Below are 18831 nucleotides of genomic sequence, written 5' to 3'. Positions count from 1 at the left end.
TTTAGAATTCATTTTAGAGTGAGTTTGGCAAGCTTATTTTTAAAAGTGATGTCGTAGGCTGGCAACTCCTGTCTTCTCTCACCTGAGAGAATTGTAAGAGACGATTGTGCGCCTTCATGGGATGAGGTATGTCAAGAGTAGAGGCCACCTTGGTACCAGCCTATGCTGCTGCCCACCACAGTGACCCACCCAGGGTACAGGCAGGGGAGCGTCTCTGGCTGCTGTTTGTCGTGGTTACTATGCCCAAAAAAGAGGGGCAGAAGAATCAGGCACATGGAGAGAAGAGGTGGCAGGGCAGTTCTCAGCCCTCTTGGAGCAAACACCAGGACTGGAGCCATGGGGACCACCTGGAGGGAAGGTGATTTTTGCCTTTGGGGTCAGCAAAGCTCCTCCGGTGGTTGAGCCCCCCTGTGTTTAGGGAAACGGGACTTCATACACTCCATCTATGTTTGAATAATAAGAGGCTTCATTATCACATTTCCTGCTGGCAGAAATAGTCTCTGGAGTGCAATAGTTAGGCTAGCCAAGCTGAGCGTAAAAAAGAAACGCTGTAGCCCTGGATGATTTAAGTAACTGTTGTGAATGCGCATTGCCCTACGCTGACCTGCTCACAGTTACCCAGAAAAGGTTCATATAGATCTGTAAGCCGTTTTGCAAAACTGGTGGCATTCTGCTCATGCAAAGTGTTATTTAATAGATGGGAATTCACGCCAGTGCTGTCTGAAATGTTTCCTAGTCCAAGCCTAATTAAATTTCCACAGGAACCCGATTGCCTATCAAACATCTCTGGTTTGTTCAGACCTCCGATGCTTTGGTTCGTTTGAGACAGTCATGTGAAAGACCAGCGGCAGCCCAGGTAGCAACACCTATTAGTAAGTTGGCTGCGCTTCCCATTACCAGATACTATTTTCAGCTGCTCTGTACTTTGTCAGAATTTAAGATTTAAAATCTATCAGTTTTCCATTTCAGGCTGAAGTTTGTGGGGAAGTTTCAGCTCTATCACTGCAATTATTTTCAAGAATTAGACTTGGTAAAAACATTTTTTTGTCCAGTTAGAGCCTTGGGATGGGGCTTTCTTATGTCTCCATAATATCTGAGACAAGAAATTTGCATTTGCTGTGAGTTCAGTATGTACTTTTGCCCTCGCTGTGGAAAAAAAAGAGCTAGTGTTTGACTTTGGTATGAGCTTCTGTAAATCTCTCTTTGCAGATATCCAATAAAAACATATTAGGGTTTGGCAGATAATTTTTTCCCCAGCTGAGTTTGCCTTGAGCAAAAGAACTAGGAGGGATTTTTTTTTTCTTCCCCTGGGACACTTGGGGAAAAGATAAGAGAGGGGAAGAGCAGCAGTGGGCCAGGAGGCAGGAACGAGAGGAACAGTGGGGATTGGAAGCAGAAGGTGGAGAGAAGCTGGTGGGGCAGCAGGTTTTCATCTATACAAGTGTGCTTCTCCCTTCCCATGCCAGGTTTCCTCAGTTCAAATGTGGGTTTTTTTGTCTGGAAACCCGCGGACCAAATAAACCTGTACTGCTTTCTATTAGTTCGCACAGACGAGGAGAGGCATCCCTGTTTACTAGCTGCTCCTCTCACTGCACACCCAGCAGCGCTGATGAATGACAGAGATGGTTTCTCCCCCGAAACACAGCACCAGGGGCTTTGTGTATAACCTGTGCTGCTGACTCCAGCGTAGGATGCTTTATTCTGCCGTTGATTATACAGCAGAGCAATACCAAGGCCCTCAGAGGGATCCTGCCCGCGTCCCTGTTGCAAACTTTCTGCCTGCATCTAGATGCAGTTCTGCAGGTTTGCAGGACGGGCATCAGTGCTCTCCTCCGACACAGGACTTGCCGTTATCCCCTGCCATATGCCCCTGCCTGCAGGGCCCTCCCTAGGTTCCACCTGAGCAGCTTTAAAACCAGAGGTGTTGAAACACACAGAAGAGGACCCGGCGTAAGGCAAAGGTGAAGGGGGGATTGTATCCGAGTATGGCAACGGTGTGTTTTACCTCCATTCACAGTGTGAATATTTTGGTTGTCTAGTTAAGCTCTCGGAGAATGCAAATCTGTCAGCGGCAGCTGTAGGAGCTTGATGGTGGAAGAACAAAGTAGGAATTTATAATGTGCATATAATTGTAAAGAGAAGGATTTTTTAGTGAGAGATCAGTGGTAGTGCAGAGTAATAATCATCTTAAAGGGTGACTCTCTAGAATTAGTTGTTATTTTGTTTGATTCCTTTGAAATCGTTTCCATACTATATAATTATCTTAAATTTTAAGTGCTTCCTGCAGTGATAATGTCTGCATTTTTGCATTCTTATGTAAATACTTTAGCAGTTCCCAGTGTAGAATTGGAAACGTCATTCAAAAACAGGTAATGGCTTTGCAAAATCTAGAGGAAGAAATTAATCTTTTTCTTCCACATCATTTTACAGTTTGTATTCTGTGCTTGTGTGGCTGTGTTTTCAGCTCTCACAGAAGCGACCTTTCAATAACAAACATCCAGTGATGGGATACACTGAAGCAAAGAGTTGAATTTCACCAATCTGAGCTTAAAAAGACTAGAGACCAGCAGCCAAACCGTTACGTCCTACAGAAAGAAAATAATTACTCTGTATACTCAATTAATCTGCACTCAGACATCCTAGGCAAAGCCAGTTAGGAATAATCATAAAAACATTCCACCGTAATGAAAGTCTAGGAATCCCTGATAAGATGATAATTTTTATGTGGTGTTGCTGACTTAAGTAAACACGAGTGGCTGGTCCCTCTGAGCACCCACGGACGTGGCGAAGGGCTGAGGCTGGGATCAAGGGCCTGGGGTGTCGCTCTTGAAGGTTTCCTGCAAGTCACGTACCCCAGAGATCAGCCAGGTGCCCAGTCTGGGCACCTGGAGCTCTGCCAGCCCCAGCCTGATGTACTTTGCTTCCAGTTTAGCAAAACACCACCAACTAACCTGGCTGTGCAGGTGGCAGAGACTAAACCCCCAAATCCAGGGAAGAGTTAATTACCCGTTGAGCTACAGATGCTGCTGTACCTATGGCTAACTTCACAAATGCGAACACAATGCCTAAAGCAATATTTGATGTTCAGTCTGCGTCCCCTGAAGGTGCCGTGTAGGAACAAGAAGGAATATCGACAGGTTGCTCTGGGAAGGTACATTTGCCTGTTCAGACAGTAGATTATTTTGCAAGAGTGAGAAAAGGAACGAGCCTACAGCTTTCCCGTGAGGAGAGCGTCAGCTTGTGATGCAAGGGGCTCGCTTACACTGTAAAGCTAGTAATGGTGGAGGTTGTATTTGAAGCAAAGAAACAAGGCGAGAGTTCTGCATTGTACAGAAGTATGATGATTAAAATATGAGGTTTAAAAGGTACTGTGTTTCACTAAAAAGTTAGGGCTTAGATTTCAAAGCAGGCTGGGAGTTCAGCCCCATACCTTCTACTAGTTTCAAAGAAGGACTTTTGTCTACCTTTGCTGAGCTGTTTTGAAAATTGACATAAATTCTTACATGTCATTTGCTTTTAATAATTTAAAGCTCAGTCCTGGAGCACTAACTCAGGCAGAGTCATGATTCATTTCAATGGGAGCTTGGCCAAAATAAGACTGTAAGGTTTGGGAGCTGTTCCAGTGAAGGGGAAAGAAATCCCTGTAAATATTGCAAAGCAAAAACTGTATCTCGGATGTACCCAAGGTAATTTCTTTCCATTTCAGCAGTCAGACTGCTGATGCCAAGGCTGATCTGGGACAGACTTTCCCTGGCTTGGATGAGAGCAGAACTGAAATCCTCTTCTATACGGTACTTGGTATCAAAGGCCACTTAACCCATCTCATGTTGTGATGGGGGACAGCAACTTGGGGCCACCAGGGGACAGTCTGTGCTGGTCTGCTGAGCCGCAGCGTACTGGGATGGACCAGTCCTGCCCAGGCTTCCAGCAGAGCTCACAGACCGGCCTCACCCCCGACAGTAACACTGGAGGAAGAACAGGGCCAGCACCTCCGCAGCTCAGTTTGTGGTTTGGTAGAAAAAGCCTGGCCCCCCGTTTGCTTTGCCCACCATGTCTCTCACCCCTCTCCTCTCCCTCCATTCCCACCTGGGTCTTATCTCTGCCCGTTCTCATCCCTCCCACCCCTGCCCTCACCTCCCTGTGGTTTCCCTGCTCACCTCTCCCCACCCGCAGGACACCGTCCCCAGCTGAGCACCGGCGGTGCAAGCCTTGCTCTGCCAGCGGCTGTCTCCGGGCTTTGGGCACCGCAGTGGCACAGGGCATGGCAGTGCTGCCCTGGGATGTTGCACCTCTTCTTGCCGTGCTCAGAAAGGACCAGAGGCTTTAGCAGAGCTGGGTCTGTGGTGTAGGAGTCAAACATGGCAGATCCACCCTCCCTTATCCTCTCCGGGGGTAATTTATCCCAGCTATGCTCATTGAGGACAGGAAAATCCCAGACTGACCCAGCTCCTAACTTTGGTGTTCCTTTTAAGTGCCTGAAGGTAGATGAGATGAATCAGAGCTTGGGCTTGCACACGCAGGTCCAGATTTGGACTCAGATCCTCAGGGACATTTAGATAGATGAATCCCATTTATTTCACTGGTAGTCTTACTTTATTTCAGTGGTAGAATTTAAATGGCATTTAGTTACCCCATTTGTTCTCCACAGGCTTAGCCTCAAAGCCCAAAGATGTCCAAGGAGTCTTGCTTGCCTGCAGGAAAACTGCATCTCTCAACTTGCCAGCCCATATTCCTTGTGCAGACTTCAGAAGGCAGGTGATAGGATTCATCAGCATTTCCCCTGAATCCTTTGTCTGCTGTGCCTTCTTCCCTCAGCCTTTTTTGTTGGTTGTTAGGTTATACTAACAACAGGTAGCCCTGGACAGTGAAATGGAAGATCAACCAGTGGGTAAATTGAAAGATGATCACCTTTTCTGATGGACAAGCTTACCTTTATACTTTCAATTGCAGGGTGGTTTAGCTCTCTGCTCTCTGCCTGGCTGGCTGCAGCCAGCTATTATTTGCTGACTTGGAAATAGATAACAAGATTTTAGAAGCAGAACTGATCCAAGGCAGTTTAGATTCTCAAGAAAAAATATAACAGTAGTTTTCAAACTAAGCCTTAGACTTACCTTTCAGGTTCCTCACAATAGAACGCACAGCATCTGTTAACCTAGTGCCAGAAGTTCTTTGTTTTAACTGGGCTTAAAAGGACTTTCTGTAGCAGAGATACAAGATTTGGTTTTAAAATCAAGGTGCTCACACCATTCAACTTTTTGTATGATTCAGCAACGAAGATTTCTCTGCACTAGAACCCTTCTAAATCCTTTCAGGGAGCTCCCTGTCTGCTCAACAGGTAACACTGTCAGAGAAATTGAGATTGAGATCGAGATGTTAAATGTTCCTCGACTCAAAGTCTCAGGAAATCTGAGAGACTTGCTGGTGCAGATGTGTAAGCCAGGGAGTGGTCATGCCTATGTTTGAATTTAGTATTTTGCTACTTTTTTCTCTGTGAGACAACTCAGAATGGCAACAGCTCTTCTGTCCAAATATTGTCATAGAGAGATCTGCAGCGTTTGGCTCATGGAGCAACTGTTCCACACCATTCCCAGAAATCCGCTATTGCAGTCCAGGCTATCTTAGGTTAGGGTTTTAAATTGCACCTCTCAGAGACATTTGGGTGTCTTCCAAGTTTAAATTAGCTTTGCAAGCGTTTTACCAGGGACTCGTTTCTTCTCTGCTGCTTAGACAATAGCAGCATGGTGTCTCCCAAATGTCTGGCTCCAGAGTAATCTGTTACACAGCCCAGGGGCAGCAGGGAGTCGTGAAACAGCCAAGTGAGAGACCCTCACAAAGTCCGTATCACTGTGTGGGAAAGAAAACAGAGCTTTATAAGCTTATCTCTGTGCTCAGGCTGTCTCTTGGAAGGACGGGGCTTCCTATTAGACTGTTACATTTGTTTTAGAGAAAACTTCCCATAAATCACTGAAAAAGAAAGCATGCATTCCTAACTTCATTAGGACAGTTCTTGGAGGACTGTTAAGAGGACAGATATTATTCAGCCTGGTCTCGATGTTAATGGCATAGCCATATTGTGCAGTGAGGTATTAAAATGTTTGTTTCTTCCTGCATTATGTGGCTTGAAGAGGGCCCCTATTTAGAAGTAACAACTATAAAACCCAAAGACACTGTATTTTGGAGGCAGCTTTGTGGGCCTGTCTGATGTTTCTGTGAGGTTTCCCTGTGGCTCTGCCTGGGCTGGTTTCCGAGGGGCTGATGAGACGTGGAAGTGGCTGTTCGCTGCCCTCCTCGTCTCTCTGAGCTGTTCTGGGGGCGTATTCAGGCTTTGCTGGAGAGCGCACTGCAGTTCGAGCGCTGACTGTAACATGAAGCCTCCCATTTCTCAAGCTACGTGGTGCCCACTTGCTTGTTAGAGCAATGCAGTGTTTTAAATGCTAGTGCACGACTTCCCCGAATGACACATAGGGTCCTGTACCTGTGCCTGTTGCAGAGGAGGTTGGGCTCTGCTCTGCTGCACAGTTTTTCATGTGCAAGTTGCTGGAAAACTTCCCCAAACTTGAATTTCCATTAATTTGACCCTCAAAGTGTTTCTTATGAGAAATGCGTATATGTCATTTACAGAGAGAAATTTAGCCTGTTCTCTGCATAAGTGTCCCTTCTTAGGTGGGGTCTTTACCTGCTGAAGCAAATGTTTTCTGCCAGTCAGCATCAACTCTCAAATAAAGGGTCACTCTTACCTCTCATCCCCCTTGTATAATCCTTGATTATCTTGTTTTTAAAAGTTTTTGCCATCTGAAATCTCTCAAAACCCTCAATTAGCCTGCCATCTAATACAAACAGCCCTCTGACATCCTCTTAGCAGCACATGTTCAATAGCATAATTTAGGGAGCCATGAGGGTGGAGGAATTCCAAAGAGCATCGCCGCTCTATATCAAGAAACAGGGTTTGGCTGCCAGTACTGTCCTGGCACTGTCAAACTACCAAGGTTTGAAAAACATCCATCCATGGCATTCATGAATAAATGGATTGCAGTAAATCAGGCTCATTTGAAAAGGTCTCATTACCATTTGGTCATACAGAAATGCTGGTTTGGTCAGGGTGGAGCTAACCAGCTCCTTGAACCTGTGACATTCCCATTATTATTAAGCTTAATCTTTTTTATTTACACCTCACATTAAGCAAGTAAGCTGAATTAATAGTGACAAATATCAAATAGCCTTGATTTCTTAAAGCAAGACATGTATGTTTCTTTGCAGACTACATGAGCATTAGAAAACTAACCAAAATGCAGTCAAGTCATGGGTAGTATTTCCCTTGGTCATAATACCTCTTGGATCAGGTCCCGAAAGAGTCACTGCTTTTGTTCAGTGTAATGACCTGCTTGACTTTCCCGACACTGACATTATCCATGTTAAAAATTAAGCATGCAATGTAGTGCTTTGCAGAATAAAAACCTAATTAATAGGCCTATTAGTTTGGCATTAATATTATTTTTAGTATATAATTCCAGTCCAAAGACTATGCTGCATTTAGAACTTTACAGAGGTTTACAGTGGGTTCCCAAAACATGTTTAGTAGTATATGGTATAGGTGAGGCACTTCTACGGCAGCGATTCCAGCCCAGGCAGTGCAGAGGGATGGTCTGGGGAGAGAACAGCAGCTGTCTGAGAGCACTGCTAACTGCACAGGAGGAATAACAGCAGACAGGGCACATGCCTTTGCTGAGAACTCCAGCGTAAAAGGACAGTATTGAACGCCAAAGTCTCGGCTAATCCATAGCACCATAAATATGCAACCACATTAATAAAATATACAGGCCAAATGGCAGGGCTGTCCTTCCGTGCAGAATAGACTCTAAGCTGACACTGAAGCAAGGTCCTGTTTGATGTAATGTGGCATTATTTCTTCTCCTGCAGCTCATGCTGTTATTTATCTTCCACTTGCAGCTTCTCGCAGGCAGTGAGCAGAGGCAATTTCTAGTGTGCAGAAAAAGAGCTCGTTCAGCAGCAGCTGCCTCTAAGCGCTGCCTCTGGGGCGGACCCCATCTTTCTTTAATGTCAGCGAGGTGGCTGGTGGTAGTCTGGGGAGGTCTGAGCTGAGCTGAGGCTGTGCTTGGGAGAGCTACCTGCCCAGCCTTTGGGTGGAAGAGCACTGCCTCCACGAGTTTGCCATGAGAAACATAGGGTGGCACCTCACCAAAGCAGCAAAGGACAAGGAGATCACTTCCACATCGATTTACCCGTGATAACTCACAGCAGTTGTACAGACAGGCTTTCAGCCAGGTTGCAGGTTACCACAGAAACAGCATTCCCCGTTATCACTTATTCCCACGGGAAGGACTGTAGCACTTGTTCTGACTGTTGTTCGTTCAGCTGCCCTTCCCCCCAAAAAGAGAAACCTTTGCGTGCTTTTCTTTTTTCCGTAGAATTTTAAGAGCATCCGCTGCTAAAAGGATCGTGTCTCTGCTTGTAATTAAAGAGATGTAGAGCTTGCTGCAAACACTGATTAGATTATTGGTCTTTTAGCACTTTAAGATAAATCTGCATGAATTCATGGGTGACAGTTTGAAGGAGATCTCTTCCATCTCCTTACCCCAGGGCTGATGTCCTGTGTCTAGGATACCGCAGTAAATCCTGCACTCTTCTAATTAGCCCTGCCGCTTCAGCAGAGCCTGTCTGGGGAGCTCCCTGGTGCTAGGAGAGCTGTGACCACTAAAGTGTCAGGGGAGCGTTTGGTGATGCAATGCTCCAGCATCGCTGCCCATCCTCTGTGCCAAGGCCAGGGGTGCCCCGGTGTGGCTGTTGCTGCCTGCTGAACCCCATATCCCAGGTTACCTGTCTCCCGCAGCCTCTTACAGCCCATCTGACTGCAAGCAGCATTTCGGGATGGTATGGCCAAGGCACTCAATGTGGCAGCAGAAAGGTTGTGCTGCCCTTCTTGCCCCGAGCTCCCAGGTGGTGTTTTAACAAACGCCGGCCAAGTCACCTTGTTCCAGGAGCAAATTAACCCGTGGCTGCCACCCTGCGCTTTGCAGCCCCAGCAGCAGCAGTGTGGGTTTCCCCCAGCGGCAGCGGTCATATAGACAAATACAAGAGTAATTGTGTAAAAGGGCTGCTGGGGCAGGAACGTGTTTTCTTTCTCATCTGCTCTTGCCAGCTCGCAGACATCTCCCCCTCGCAGCAGCCGGGCTGTGACAAAGCGATGTCTCTTCATGCCACAATCATTTGCCTGACGGAGCGACTTTTCCTCGGTGCGTTCTTGCTGCAGCTTGTTGCTGCTCGGTGGAAGATACCAGGCTTTGCATGGTTTCTCTGTTCCCGTGTCCCACTGAGGCAGTGACATGCAAAGCCAAAGGGAGAGCTGGCAGGCAATTAGCAACTCAGAGGAACAAACCACAAGTAGTTCACTCAAAACAAGGCAGTTGCTTTGTCTCCTAAGGCTCAGACTCCTCTTAGTCCTTCAGCATCTCATGCCACTGGCCATGTTCAGCGAATGGCAATGAGCTCAGGGCTTGGCCGTTAAAACGAGTGGGATGCAGGGCTATCTGTAACTGAAAGCAGAACATGGTCCCCATACTTCAAAAGGAGTTTTTCAACTTAGATTTATTTTTTTTAAAAAGTAATGCATGACACACTTAAGTTGAGGACATTCTGCACAACAGCTCTGTCAGAGAGATTTGACAATACCAGGATTTGATATAAATTATAACTGCTAGAAATCTGATTGCAATGGCTGGCAGGTTATCTGTGTAATAATGGGTATGTTATAAAATAGGTTGCTTAGCATCTTTGGGGCTCTCTGCTCTAGTTCTGGGGAAGAAAGCTGTCATATCTGCCTTTTGCTTCCTTCTCCCTTCCTTTAATTTTTAAGCTTGCGTACACTGACTGATCAGAGGATCAGAAATACCGTAAAATTGGACCATATTTATCAGAGAGACAACTTAAAAGATAGAGAACTTTTGTACGAATGCACAATAGTGAGGCTGAACAGCAAAGACCATTTTACTTTGTAATAAGACAAATGACTGAAAATATCTTACCTCCGTTATGCAACTCAGTGGTACAGCCTCTTTTTAAATGTTGTGCTTCAGTTCTGGAAATGATAGAGAAAAAAAATTGAAAGGATTCAGTGAAGGGTAATGAAAATGATTAGAGGCACAGAGAACCTTTCATATGAGGAGAGATTTAAAAAGATTAGGCCCGCTTAGTTAAGACAAGAGATGAATAAGCAGAGACATGACGGAGTGATGTGGGGTAATGAATGGCATAGACGAGGCACGCTGGGTACTTCTATGTGCTGTTTTCCAAAATTAAAAGCCGAGAGAAGAAAGCTGTAAAAAAGTAAGACAAGAAATTTGCTTACTATAAACAACAACAACGGACACATTTCAAATATGTTTTCCGCAGTGCTGGCTTCACCTGTGGAAGCCACTGTCGCAGGAAATGGAGATAATGAGCTTAGGAAAATCATGAAAAGGATTGGCTGCTCTGGGGAAAATCATGAGCCTATTGAGAGGAAAAGGGAGTTCTCCTGTAGCTTTGAATGGGAGAAGGATTCACCAGTTGGCATGATCCCAAGGCTGCTGAAATGAACCACCAGCCTCGGTGGGCTCTGGGTATTCACACACTACGCACAGCTACCTATGCACGAGGTATAGGTAGTTCAGCTTCAGCTGCCTTCGGTGACGTAAGATGACTTGATTTTTTGTCCAGGTTGAGCAGGCGGGATCTTTCCCAGCATGTTTTCAGGGAGCACATCTTTTCCAACATCCCTGTTTTCTGTAATGTCTGTGCAGGTCACGTATTGAGGCAGCTCTTGCTTTTCAGTTGACCTGCTCGGAGGGTAGCTCTTGATGCTTTGCTCAGCCAGGAAGGTTTAGTTCCTCTGCTTGACTCTCACACAGGAGGGAGGATCGTGGGAAGTTGTAGCAGATCAGATCCAAGGTCCAGCAAGTTCACTGTCCAAAGATGATCAGAGGCACATACCTAGAGAAGAATATGAGATCAGAGTGTGGAAGTACAGCGAAAACGTACAGGATACTTCCATCTCCCATTTTTCAACTGGAGATTACCTTAGTCAGAGGCTATAGTGGTGTTAACCAGTCCTTGACCAAACCTGGGAGTGCAGTCCATGAATCGTGGGGCTTTATCATGCAATAAAACCTTTGGCTAGACATTGAGAAAGTTATTCTAATCTTTTTTTTTTAAACCCCAAACCCATGCTTACACTAGTAGAGAAGATCTCTCTCCAAAGAGGCGTAATTGCAGATTAATATATAGGCTTCCCTTTACAGGTTTAGAAGCAGTAACAGGACTTCTGTATGTGTGAAACAATAAAAATTAATTATGATTTTAAAAACAGCTTCTAGGTAATAGTAGGATTGTATCACACAGATTTTCTCTGTTAGTCCGGTTTAGAGCCCTCAGACAACCTGATGGGCACTTGCTGCTTAATGGACCTTCCCAAGTTTCACAAAACAGGCAATGTTTAAAGACTAGTTTCTTCCTTTTATCATATTAGAATTTCACTGATTTTGAACTAGGACTAGCAAGTCTGGTGCCCTAAAGCCACAGAAATTAAAAAAAGGGTAGGTACAAGCATTAGAAGGTATTAAAATATTTATAGAGGACTTGATCATTCAGGAAATTGCAGAGGTTTTCCTGTACCATGCTTCCAGGATCATCAGGGATGCACATGTTCACTGCAGCTCAGCATTGATGCAGAAGAAAAGCATTTGGGGGCAAAGTGGATCTTCCCTCTTTCTTATTCATATCAAGTAAATTACCTCTCATAACTTCGTGGGCCGGATTAGGAAAGGGGCCTGTGTTTGACATCTGTGAGGTGTTCTCCTGGACATCTTGCAGAACTTTTAAACCACATTACAGGCTTTCTCTAACAGGATTAATTTCCTCTGCAGTAATCAGAAGAGTGTGTTCTTTCTGTATGTATCATGTGCTAGTATCTTGCCCCAATTAAGGAGTGCTTTGGTTAATCAACACAGTTGTAGAAGTGAAGCATCATCAAAAGACAGGGGAACAATAATATGATCATGCATAGTTCCTATCTCAATTAAATTTCAGCATTGTTTACAGTCACTGAGTCTTTTTCCCTGGGGTCATCAGGCAGTACATCCATTCCATGGGCAGAGCATGCTGAGAGGTGACGCAGCAAGCTTTAAATAGGTATTTATTGATGTGCCTAAATGCCACTTAAAAATCTGGGCAAAGATGACTTGAACAAGTGTTCACAACTGAGTCACTGATAAAGCTAGAAAAAGAGTAATGAACAAAACTTAAATCTCTGTATTTGTAATTAATACATTTTCTGCTTCAGTTCACTGTGTGCATTTTTTCCCTGAGTTTGTGCATTTCATTTGCTGCGCAAAGGAACAATGTCAAGGGAATAATTACAGGATCTTTTCAATGCTTTTCTCGTAGATTCAGAGAATACCTAGTGACAACCTGAAACCTTACTCTGGAAATGCTGGATATCCGGCTGCTTCCTTGGGCTCCATTTTACTCTTTCTGGAAGCTTTGTCCTAAATAAATTTACACACCCCTGACAGTTTGTGTTTCACTTGATAAATTCCTGCTGATTGCAGTATCCCAGGCAATTCCATCCTATGGAGTTGTTTGGGATCACCTTCCAGGAAAATTGTGCCTTCCTATCACTCCTGCCAGTAAGTAGGTTTCCTGATGAAAGAATTTAGTGTATCTTTTCTATATAATGTTGAATTTAATTTCTTCTTTACCTGGTCGCATGGCCGGTACACACGCCTTCAGATTGTAGTGAACTCAAGGGGAATTACAGCCTTCCACAAATTCCTGTTCAGCAGTAGTTTTTTGTTCAAGCAGCAGTTAGTTCAGCTTTACAGCACCTCCTGAGGGCTTTGGGCTACCTACGATGTCTTTGTGAGAACTCACCTGGAATAGACGTAGCCAAAATGAAGCTCCTCACTGCGCCGATAGCGCATCTGTCTTCAGAAGCCCTCACAGCTTCTGATGAGCATGTCTTTTGCCATGACTGGTTGTATGCAGTCACGATTACATGGTCAAACAGTCTTCCTAATTACAGTCCTACAAGACCTGTACATATTCATATATTGTGAGTTGCTCCCACTGAAATCACTAGGATTCCTCAAAATAGGTAAATTTAAGCAAAACGGTCAATATTGTGGGATTGGAACCTATCTGTGGGAACTGTAATATATCTGATCCAGAATAAATTGCTTCAAGATAATTGTAAGTTTCCATTCCTATAGCAAACAGCTTTTGGTGGCATCACGAAATACCGGTTTCTTCAGAGAATCTTCTCACACTGGTGATCTAAAAGCTGTTATTTCTGATAAAGTTAAAGTTGAATTATTCACATCTTGTGCTGTTGATATCACTGCACATTACTGGGTGATGATCCAGAGGCTACACCCTGGAACTTCACATGCCAAGATGGAGAAAATCAATCTCTGTTAATAAAAAAAGGCAGGCTCAGTGGCGCAGAAAATCACTACTCTGGAGCCTTAAAGAAGCTCCTTCAAAAATTCATGATTATAGAATGGAATGCTGGGCTACATTATAGTCCTGAAAGAAATCAGGATATGAAGGGAAAAAAATCCAATTTTCATTAAGTGGAGAAAATAAAGAATAAATCCCATATGCAGACGTAGTCATTGATCACATGGAATATAATTATATGCTCAATATGTAAGAACATTTTCCAAGTTTCCCAAGTACCCAATACTTTTCCCAAATACTTTTCAAAGTTAATTGTTTTTCTTGTTGTTTATTCATGCTCCTAGCACTAAATCCATCTGAATAAAATTTCTGATTGTTCGGGTCAACTGCTGTAGGGTAGCTGCAGGACATTCAACCTATAGTGATATGCAGACATTTAACAAACTCAGTACTGACCTAATGACTTAAACTTACTACTCCGTAAAGCATTTGGTGATGTCCCCTGCTGCTGGTATCCACGCTGCAAATACGGTATGCAATAAATAGCAGAGAGCAAATATCTTTGCCCTCCTACGTGCACTGTGCCTACAGCCATCCTGATGAGAAGCTTCTATAATATGACAGAAACTTGAAGACACTAAATACCTTCTTTAAAGCACATTTCCTATTTTCTGTCTACGGGAAGTCTGAATTCCTGCATCACGATCATTTGGGGGCCAGAAGAATTAATATTCAGTCTTGCAGTGTAGGTGGGTGTGATGGCTGATAATTTGGATGGTCTTTGGCTTGAAACACGGCTTTTGCACAATTAGAGCAGGAAGAATTCCAGCTTCGCTTTTACAGTACTTTAGCTTTCAGCCTTGGCATACCCGTAATGCAGTATTTGTATGGAAGAGACTGGATTATTTTAGATGTAATCTAGTCAGCTGCCTGGAAATACAGCCACTCTCAGTGTATGCTACAAGGCCTTTTTACCATATTACCATACACCAAATTATTATTTTTAATTATTTTTCACATATTTAATGCAGCTGCAGATCTATTCATGAAGAAACATTTCAGTAGTTCAGCTGATCAGCTCAAAACCAAGAAGCTCCTGACAGTTCATCTTGCTTACTTAAGCATGGCTGAGTCATGACTACAGTGAATCCAGCACTTTCTTTAACTTTTATTTATTCATTCATTCTTTCATTCCCTCATTCATTGTTAGGGTGCATGTGTGAGGGGCTTGGGTGAGTGCAATATACTGTCATGTAGGTGCCATCATCCCTGACTTCTGAGGGATGATTGAAATATTACTTCACACAAATACCTATTTTTCATGGTTTGCATAACAATATATTCATAACATTGGACTTCTCAGAACTCATTCGAATTATTTTCATTGCAAAGATGGACAAAGAGGACAGCTGAGAGACAGGAAAAAACTGGTTTTAGGATTCAACACTTATTTATAAATTTTCAATAGGATTGACTAGATGACCTGGAAAAGATCAGTTTTAATTGGGGCACTCAGCCCTCTCCCAACTTTAACTTGCACTTCCTCAGTACATTATTAAAGAATTTGCCAGCAAAGAAAACATAATGGCCATTTTGCACTTGCTGCTCCGCACTGTATTTTGAACTGATGTGCTGATAGAAGCCCTGTCCATACCCAGTTAGGTTGGCACATGGACACGCCAAGCTCAGAAAAGTACATTTTAATTGTAATACCCCAAATCAGGAGCACATTTGCTAGCATTCCTCATTCAGAGCTTCCCTTTCCAGTTCTCCTCCCTGGCTTTTTTTAATGAGTAGGAAAGACACACGTTGGATTAAACTAAAGGCAAGTGATGGGTGGGAACAAACACTTGCAAAAAGTAAGCAGCTGCTTAGTATTCAGGAGCAAGCAGAGCACTTCAGCTTCTGCAAACAGCTCATGTGGGATCAACTTTTATTTGGCAAGGAGGATGCCTTTCCCACCATGCAGCACCTTTCTGACGCTGCAGCCGTAGCTGAGGAATTAAGCAGATGTCAATCAAGCAAAGGAGCACGATTCTGTGCCAAGCCAGTCAGGTGAATGAGGTGGTCTGCTTTAGTGCCGGAAAAATTGGGAGGGAATTTGGCGTGGTAACCAAGCACATTACAGAGAGGTGTCTTTGTTTCCGTGCCCCGCTGATTGTTGCAAGAAATCACCACTGTGGTAGTAACTGCTGAACTGCGGGATGCTCCAGAGGGGGGATTGCTGTCTGTGATGCTCATGGGGGATGGCCGTCAGGCTGGTGCGCGCCATCAGGCTGGTGTCTGGCTGTACGTGGGCGCAGCTGCAAACTCACTTATAGCAGCACAGGGCTTCCACCACGGCTTGTTATCACAAGCCTCACAGCCGAGGGAAAAATCAGGGGTGAAGGAGTTTTTTAGCGTCTGCCTTTCTGTCTCCCCACTCTGTTTCAAGGGACTCTGCAGGCTGTTGGCTCCTGCTGCTCATACCGAGGTTAACTTGCTTCCTAAGGGAGCCAGAGTAAATGTTGTGGTTCTGTTTGCAATCTAACCCTCTGCTGCTGTGTACAAGCAGGCCTTCTGTACCCGAAACAGCTCCAACTTACTGTACATAAACTATAATGTTCCAGTGGGAGCACTGTAGTTTTCCATTTTGCTGCTAATTGGATGATACACTTGTAATAGTCTTTGTTAACATGGCTAGCGCTGGGCAGGGTACAGTGGCGGAAGGCTTTTATTTAGAAATCTTGCAAAAATGCAGTGCCTGTCCCCATTTGACAGCAATTGAAACCAATCGTCAATTAACTAAATAACAGCCAATTAGCTTGAAGAAAAAAAGAAGAAAATTGCTTACTTCACACTCTTTGTTGAAGCAAACGCCAGTCAGAGGATGGGAGGTTTTTTTCTTTTTCCTATGAGAAGACAAAATGGCAAAAGATGTGCAGAAAATGCACAGTGGGTTTTTTTTTTTAAATACCATCTTTTTCTCACACAAGAATATTTGAGAAACTAGATAAGAACATCTTAAGCTCCTGAGACATTTAATTTCCTTTGATTTTTTTAAATCAAAATTACAATCATTATGCAAGCACAATTTTTCCTCCTTTCTTTCACGCTGCTGTAGGATACTTTAAGCACAAGGGCAGCCCCACTGAAGCTGGCTGCCTTCATAAGGAAAGACCAGCAGACAGCTGGCTGCTGTGCGGTGCGACGACAGGCAGGACTGTGATATTGACATTTGCATCACCAGACCAAGCCCTTCCTCTTTCATATTTAATGGACTTTTAGGGGTCCATAGGTGAGACGTTGTCAGAACTTTTAACGTTAAAAAACCTGAAGCACCCAGAGGCATTAGGAAGCAGCTGAGTGGTGCTGTCAGGACTGGCATTTTGGTCTTAGGTCCCTCCAAGACCCATGTTTCATGTCTGTATCCTTTTTTGAATCTGGGCAATAGTGTCAAAAGGTATTGATTGAGTCAAGACCATTGCACAGTGAAAGCCAGTCACACCACTGGCAGGAAGAAAAAGTCTCTCTCCTGGATTATTGCTCTTCATTTTAACTGTCAGCCCAATACCGTCTCCCCAAAAGAAGCAGTGCAATTCAACATAAAGACTAAAGCTTGATCCTGTATGCTTTCAGCTGTGGTACCGTTAAACTCTTGCCAGTCCGGGAGCAGAGGCTAATGTCTGCATGGGTCTCTGACAGCTGGGCTTTCAGTGGATGATATGCTGGGCAGAGAAAGAGCATAGATTAGACCAAAGAGGCAGCTGCTACAAGCTAACTTAATATTGCTGGGTTAGTAAGAGACGACCATTTACTCATGGCATCCTGGCTTTGAATTTTTATTGCACTTTCCTCATAAGCAGTTAAGGCCAGCAGTTAATGCACAAAGGCATTACGTGGCCTCGCTTCTCGCCTGTGGGGCTGGACCACAGCTGGTTCCTTGGGGTTGACATCAGGGCTGCGTCTGCCTAATGTCCATTAGTTGCATCAATCAATATTTCTTCACTTAGACTTTTTACTCATTGTTCAAAAAGATTTGGTTATGCTACTTTGAGCTGCTCACAGCGTCATTTCACGGGTTTCAAATTGTGTTACTCTTTTGTTAATACTTCTAGGGCCCATGTTTCATAATTGGATAGTGGAGGGTGAAAGGTATATCTTTTAACCGTCGGGAAAGCAATGAATATTGGATGCTTTTTCATTAACTGATGTGAGATTCAGCACTGCACATATTGATCTGTTACTTTCTTACAGGAACATTTCACACCTGAATGCAAGTTCAAAGAATCAGTATTTGAAAACTACTATGTGACGTATTCTTCAATGATCTACAGACAGCAACAGTCTGGCCGGGGTTGGTATTTGGGTCTTAACAAAGAAGGAGAAATAATGAAAGGAAACCACGTGAAGAAAAATAAACCTGCAGCACACTTTCTTCCAAAACCATTAAAAGGTAATTGCTTGGGTTTGCTCCGTCTATCTGAACTGACATTATCTTATGTCAGAGATGTTTAATTGCTGTGCATACACATTTGAAGGGTTCAGCTACTTACATAACAGGAGCATAATGTTCTGTAACACACTGTTTTTTAGGTTTCTCTACGTTACCTCTGCATTTCTCTCATCTAACCAAATACGCGCATTAGTTTCTTTGTGCCCAAAGCCCACAGTGTCTCCATTATAGATAACGAAGGCTCTACCTGGAATGGCTCAAACATCTGCTCACAGGCCACCAGCGACTTGCTGTAGAGCTTGTCATCTGTGCTTTATGTTACAGGATGTTTGTGTGTCTGTTTTTGCCTGAGATAAAATTCTAAGATGCGGTGCTTATTAAACCGCAATTAATGCGGCATCAGCATACGACATTAAAGGTAATAATGCATGTGGTGTACGTATACTGCTGTGTATTAAAAGCCGGGACGTACAATCATCCCGGTTAACTGAAGGATCTGAATCAGGACTGTGGTCAGACTTGGCTCCCTCTCTGATCAATGCAAAGAGGGAGATCTCAGTCGATGTATGGAGGTGCTCCTTTTCTCCAGAAGAACTAGCTTCCATATGCTCCTTCCTTAAGAGGAATGAAGCCTTCTACTTCTGGGTTATGCTCTTAGGTAGGCTTTATGGCAGTGTCATTTTGAAATCAGAGAGGATATTTCAAAGGTGCATAGCCCTGGGTGGATGCTGGACTAGTTTGGCAGTCTACATTTAGGACTAGGTGTTAGGCAACTGATGTCAAGATTGATCCTCACTTCTAATGTGTGTGGAAACAAAGGAAAAGAAGACTGAAAATCCATTTTCGCACCCAGCTGCTTAGGCTAGGTATACAAGTAACAGGTCGAATCACAGCTGTCAACAGTGCTACTTCACCATTAATAAGGAAATGTTGATTTATATCAG

The 18831-nt window shown here is 44.0% G+C and overlaps 1 protein-coding gene across 4 annotated transcripts in view; it reads left to right on the top strand.

The window, feature by feature from the left end:
* Window positions 1–18831, top strand: part of FGF13 (fibroblast growth factor 13) — a 264038-nt gene that overhangs the window by 240291 nt on the left and 4916 nt on the right. For all 4 annotated transcript variants that reach the window (XM_076346964.1, XM_076346960.1, XM_076346963.1 and 1 more), the window contains one exon: window positions 17689–17887. In XM_076346964.1, coding sequence (XP_076203079.1) covers window positions 17689–17887 — 199 coding nt within the window. The remainder of the gene's footprint in view (window positions 1–17688; window positions 17888–18831) is intronic.

Source organism: Aptenodytes patagonicus, chromosome 9 (assembly GCF_965638725.1).
Source record: "Aptenodytes patagonicus chromosome 9, bAptPat1.pri.cur, whole genome shotgun sequence".
In the NCBI taxonomy this organism is placed as follows: Eukaryota; Metazoa; Chordata; class Aves; order Sphenisciformes; family Spheniscidae; genus Aptenodytes; species Aptenodytes patagonicus.
The sequence above is the reverse complement of the archived record's forward strand: the minus strand, read 5'-3'. Positions and strand labels throughout refer to the sequence as shown.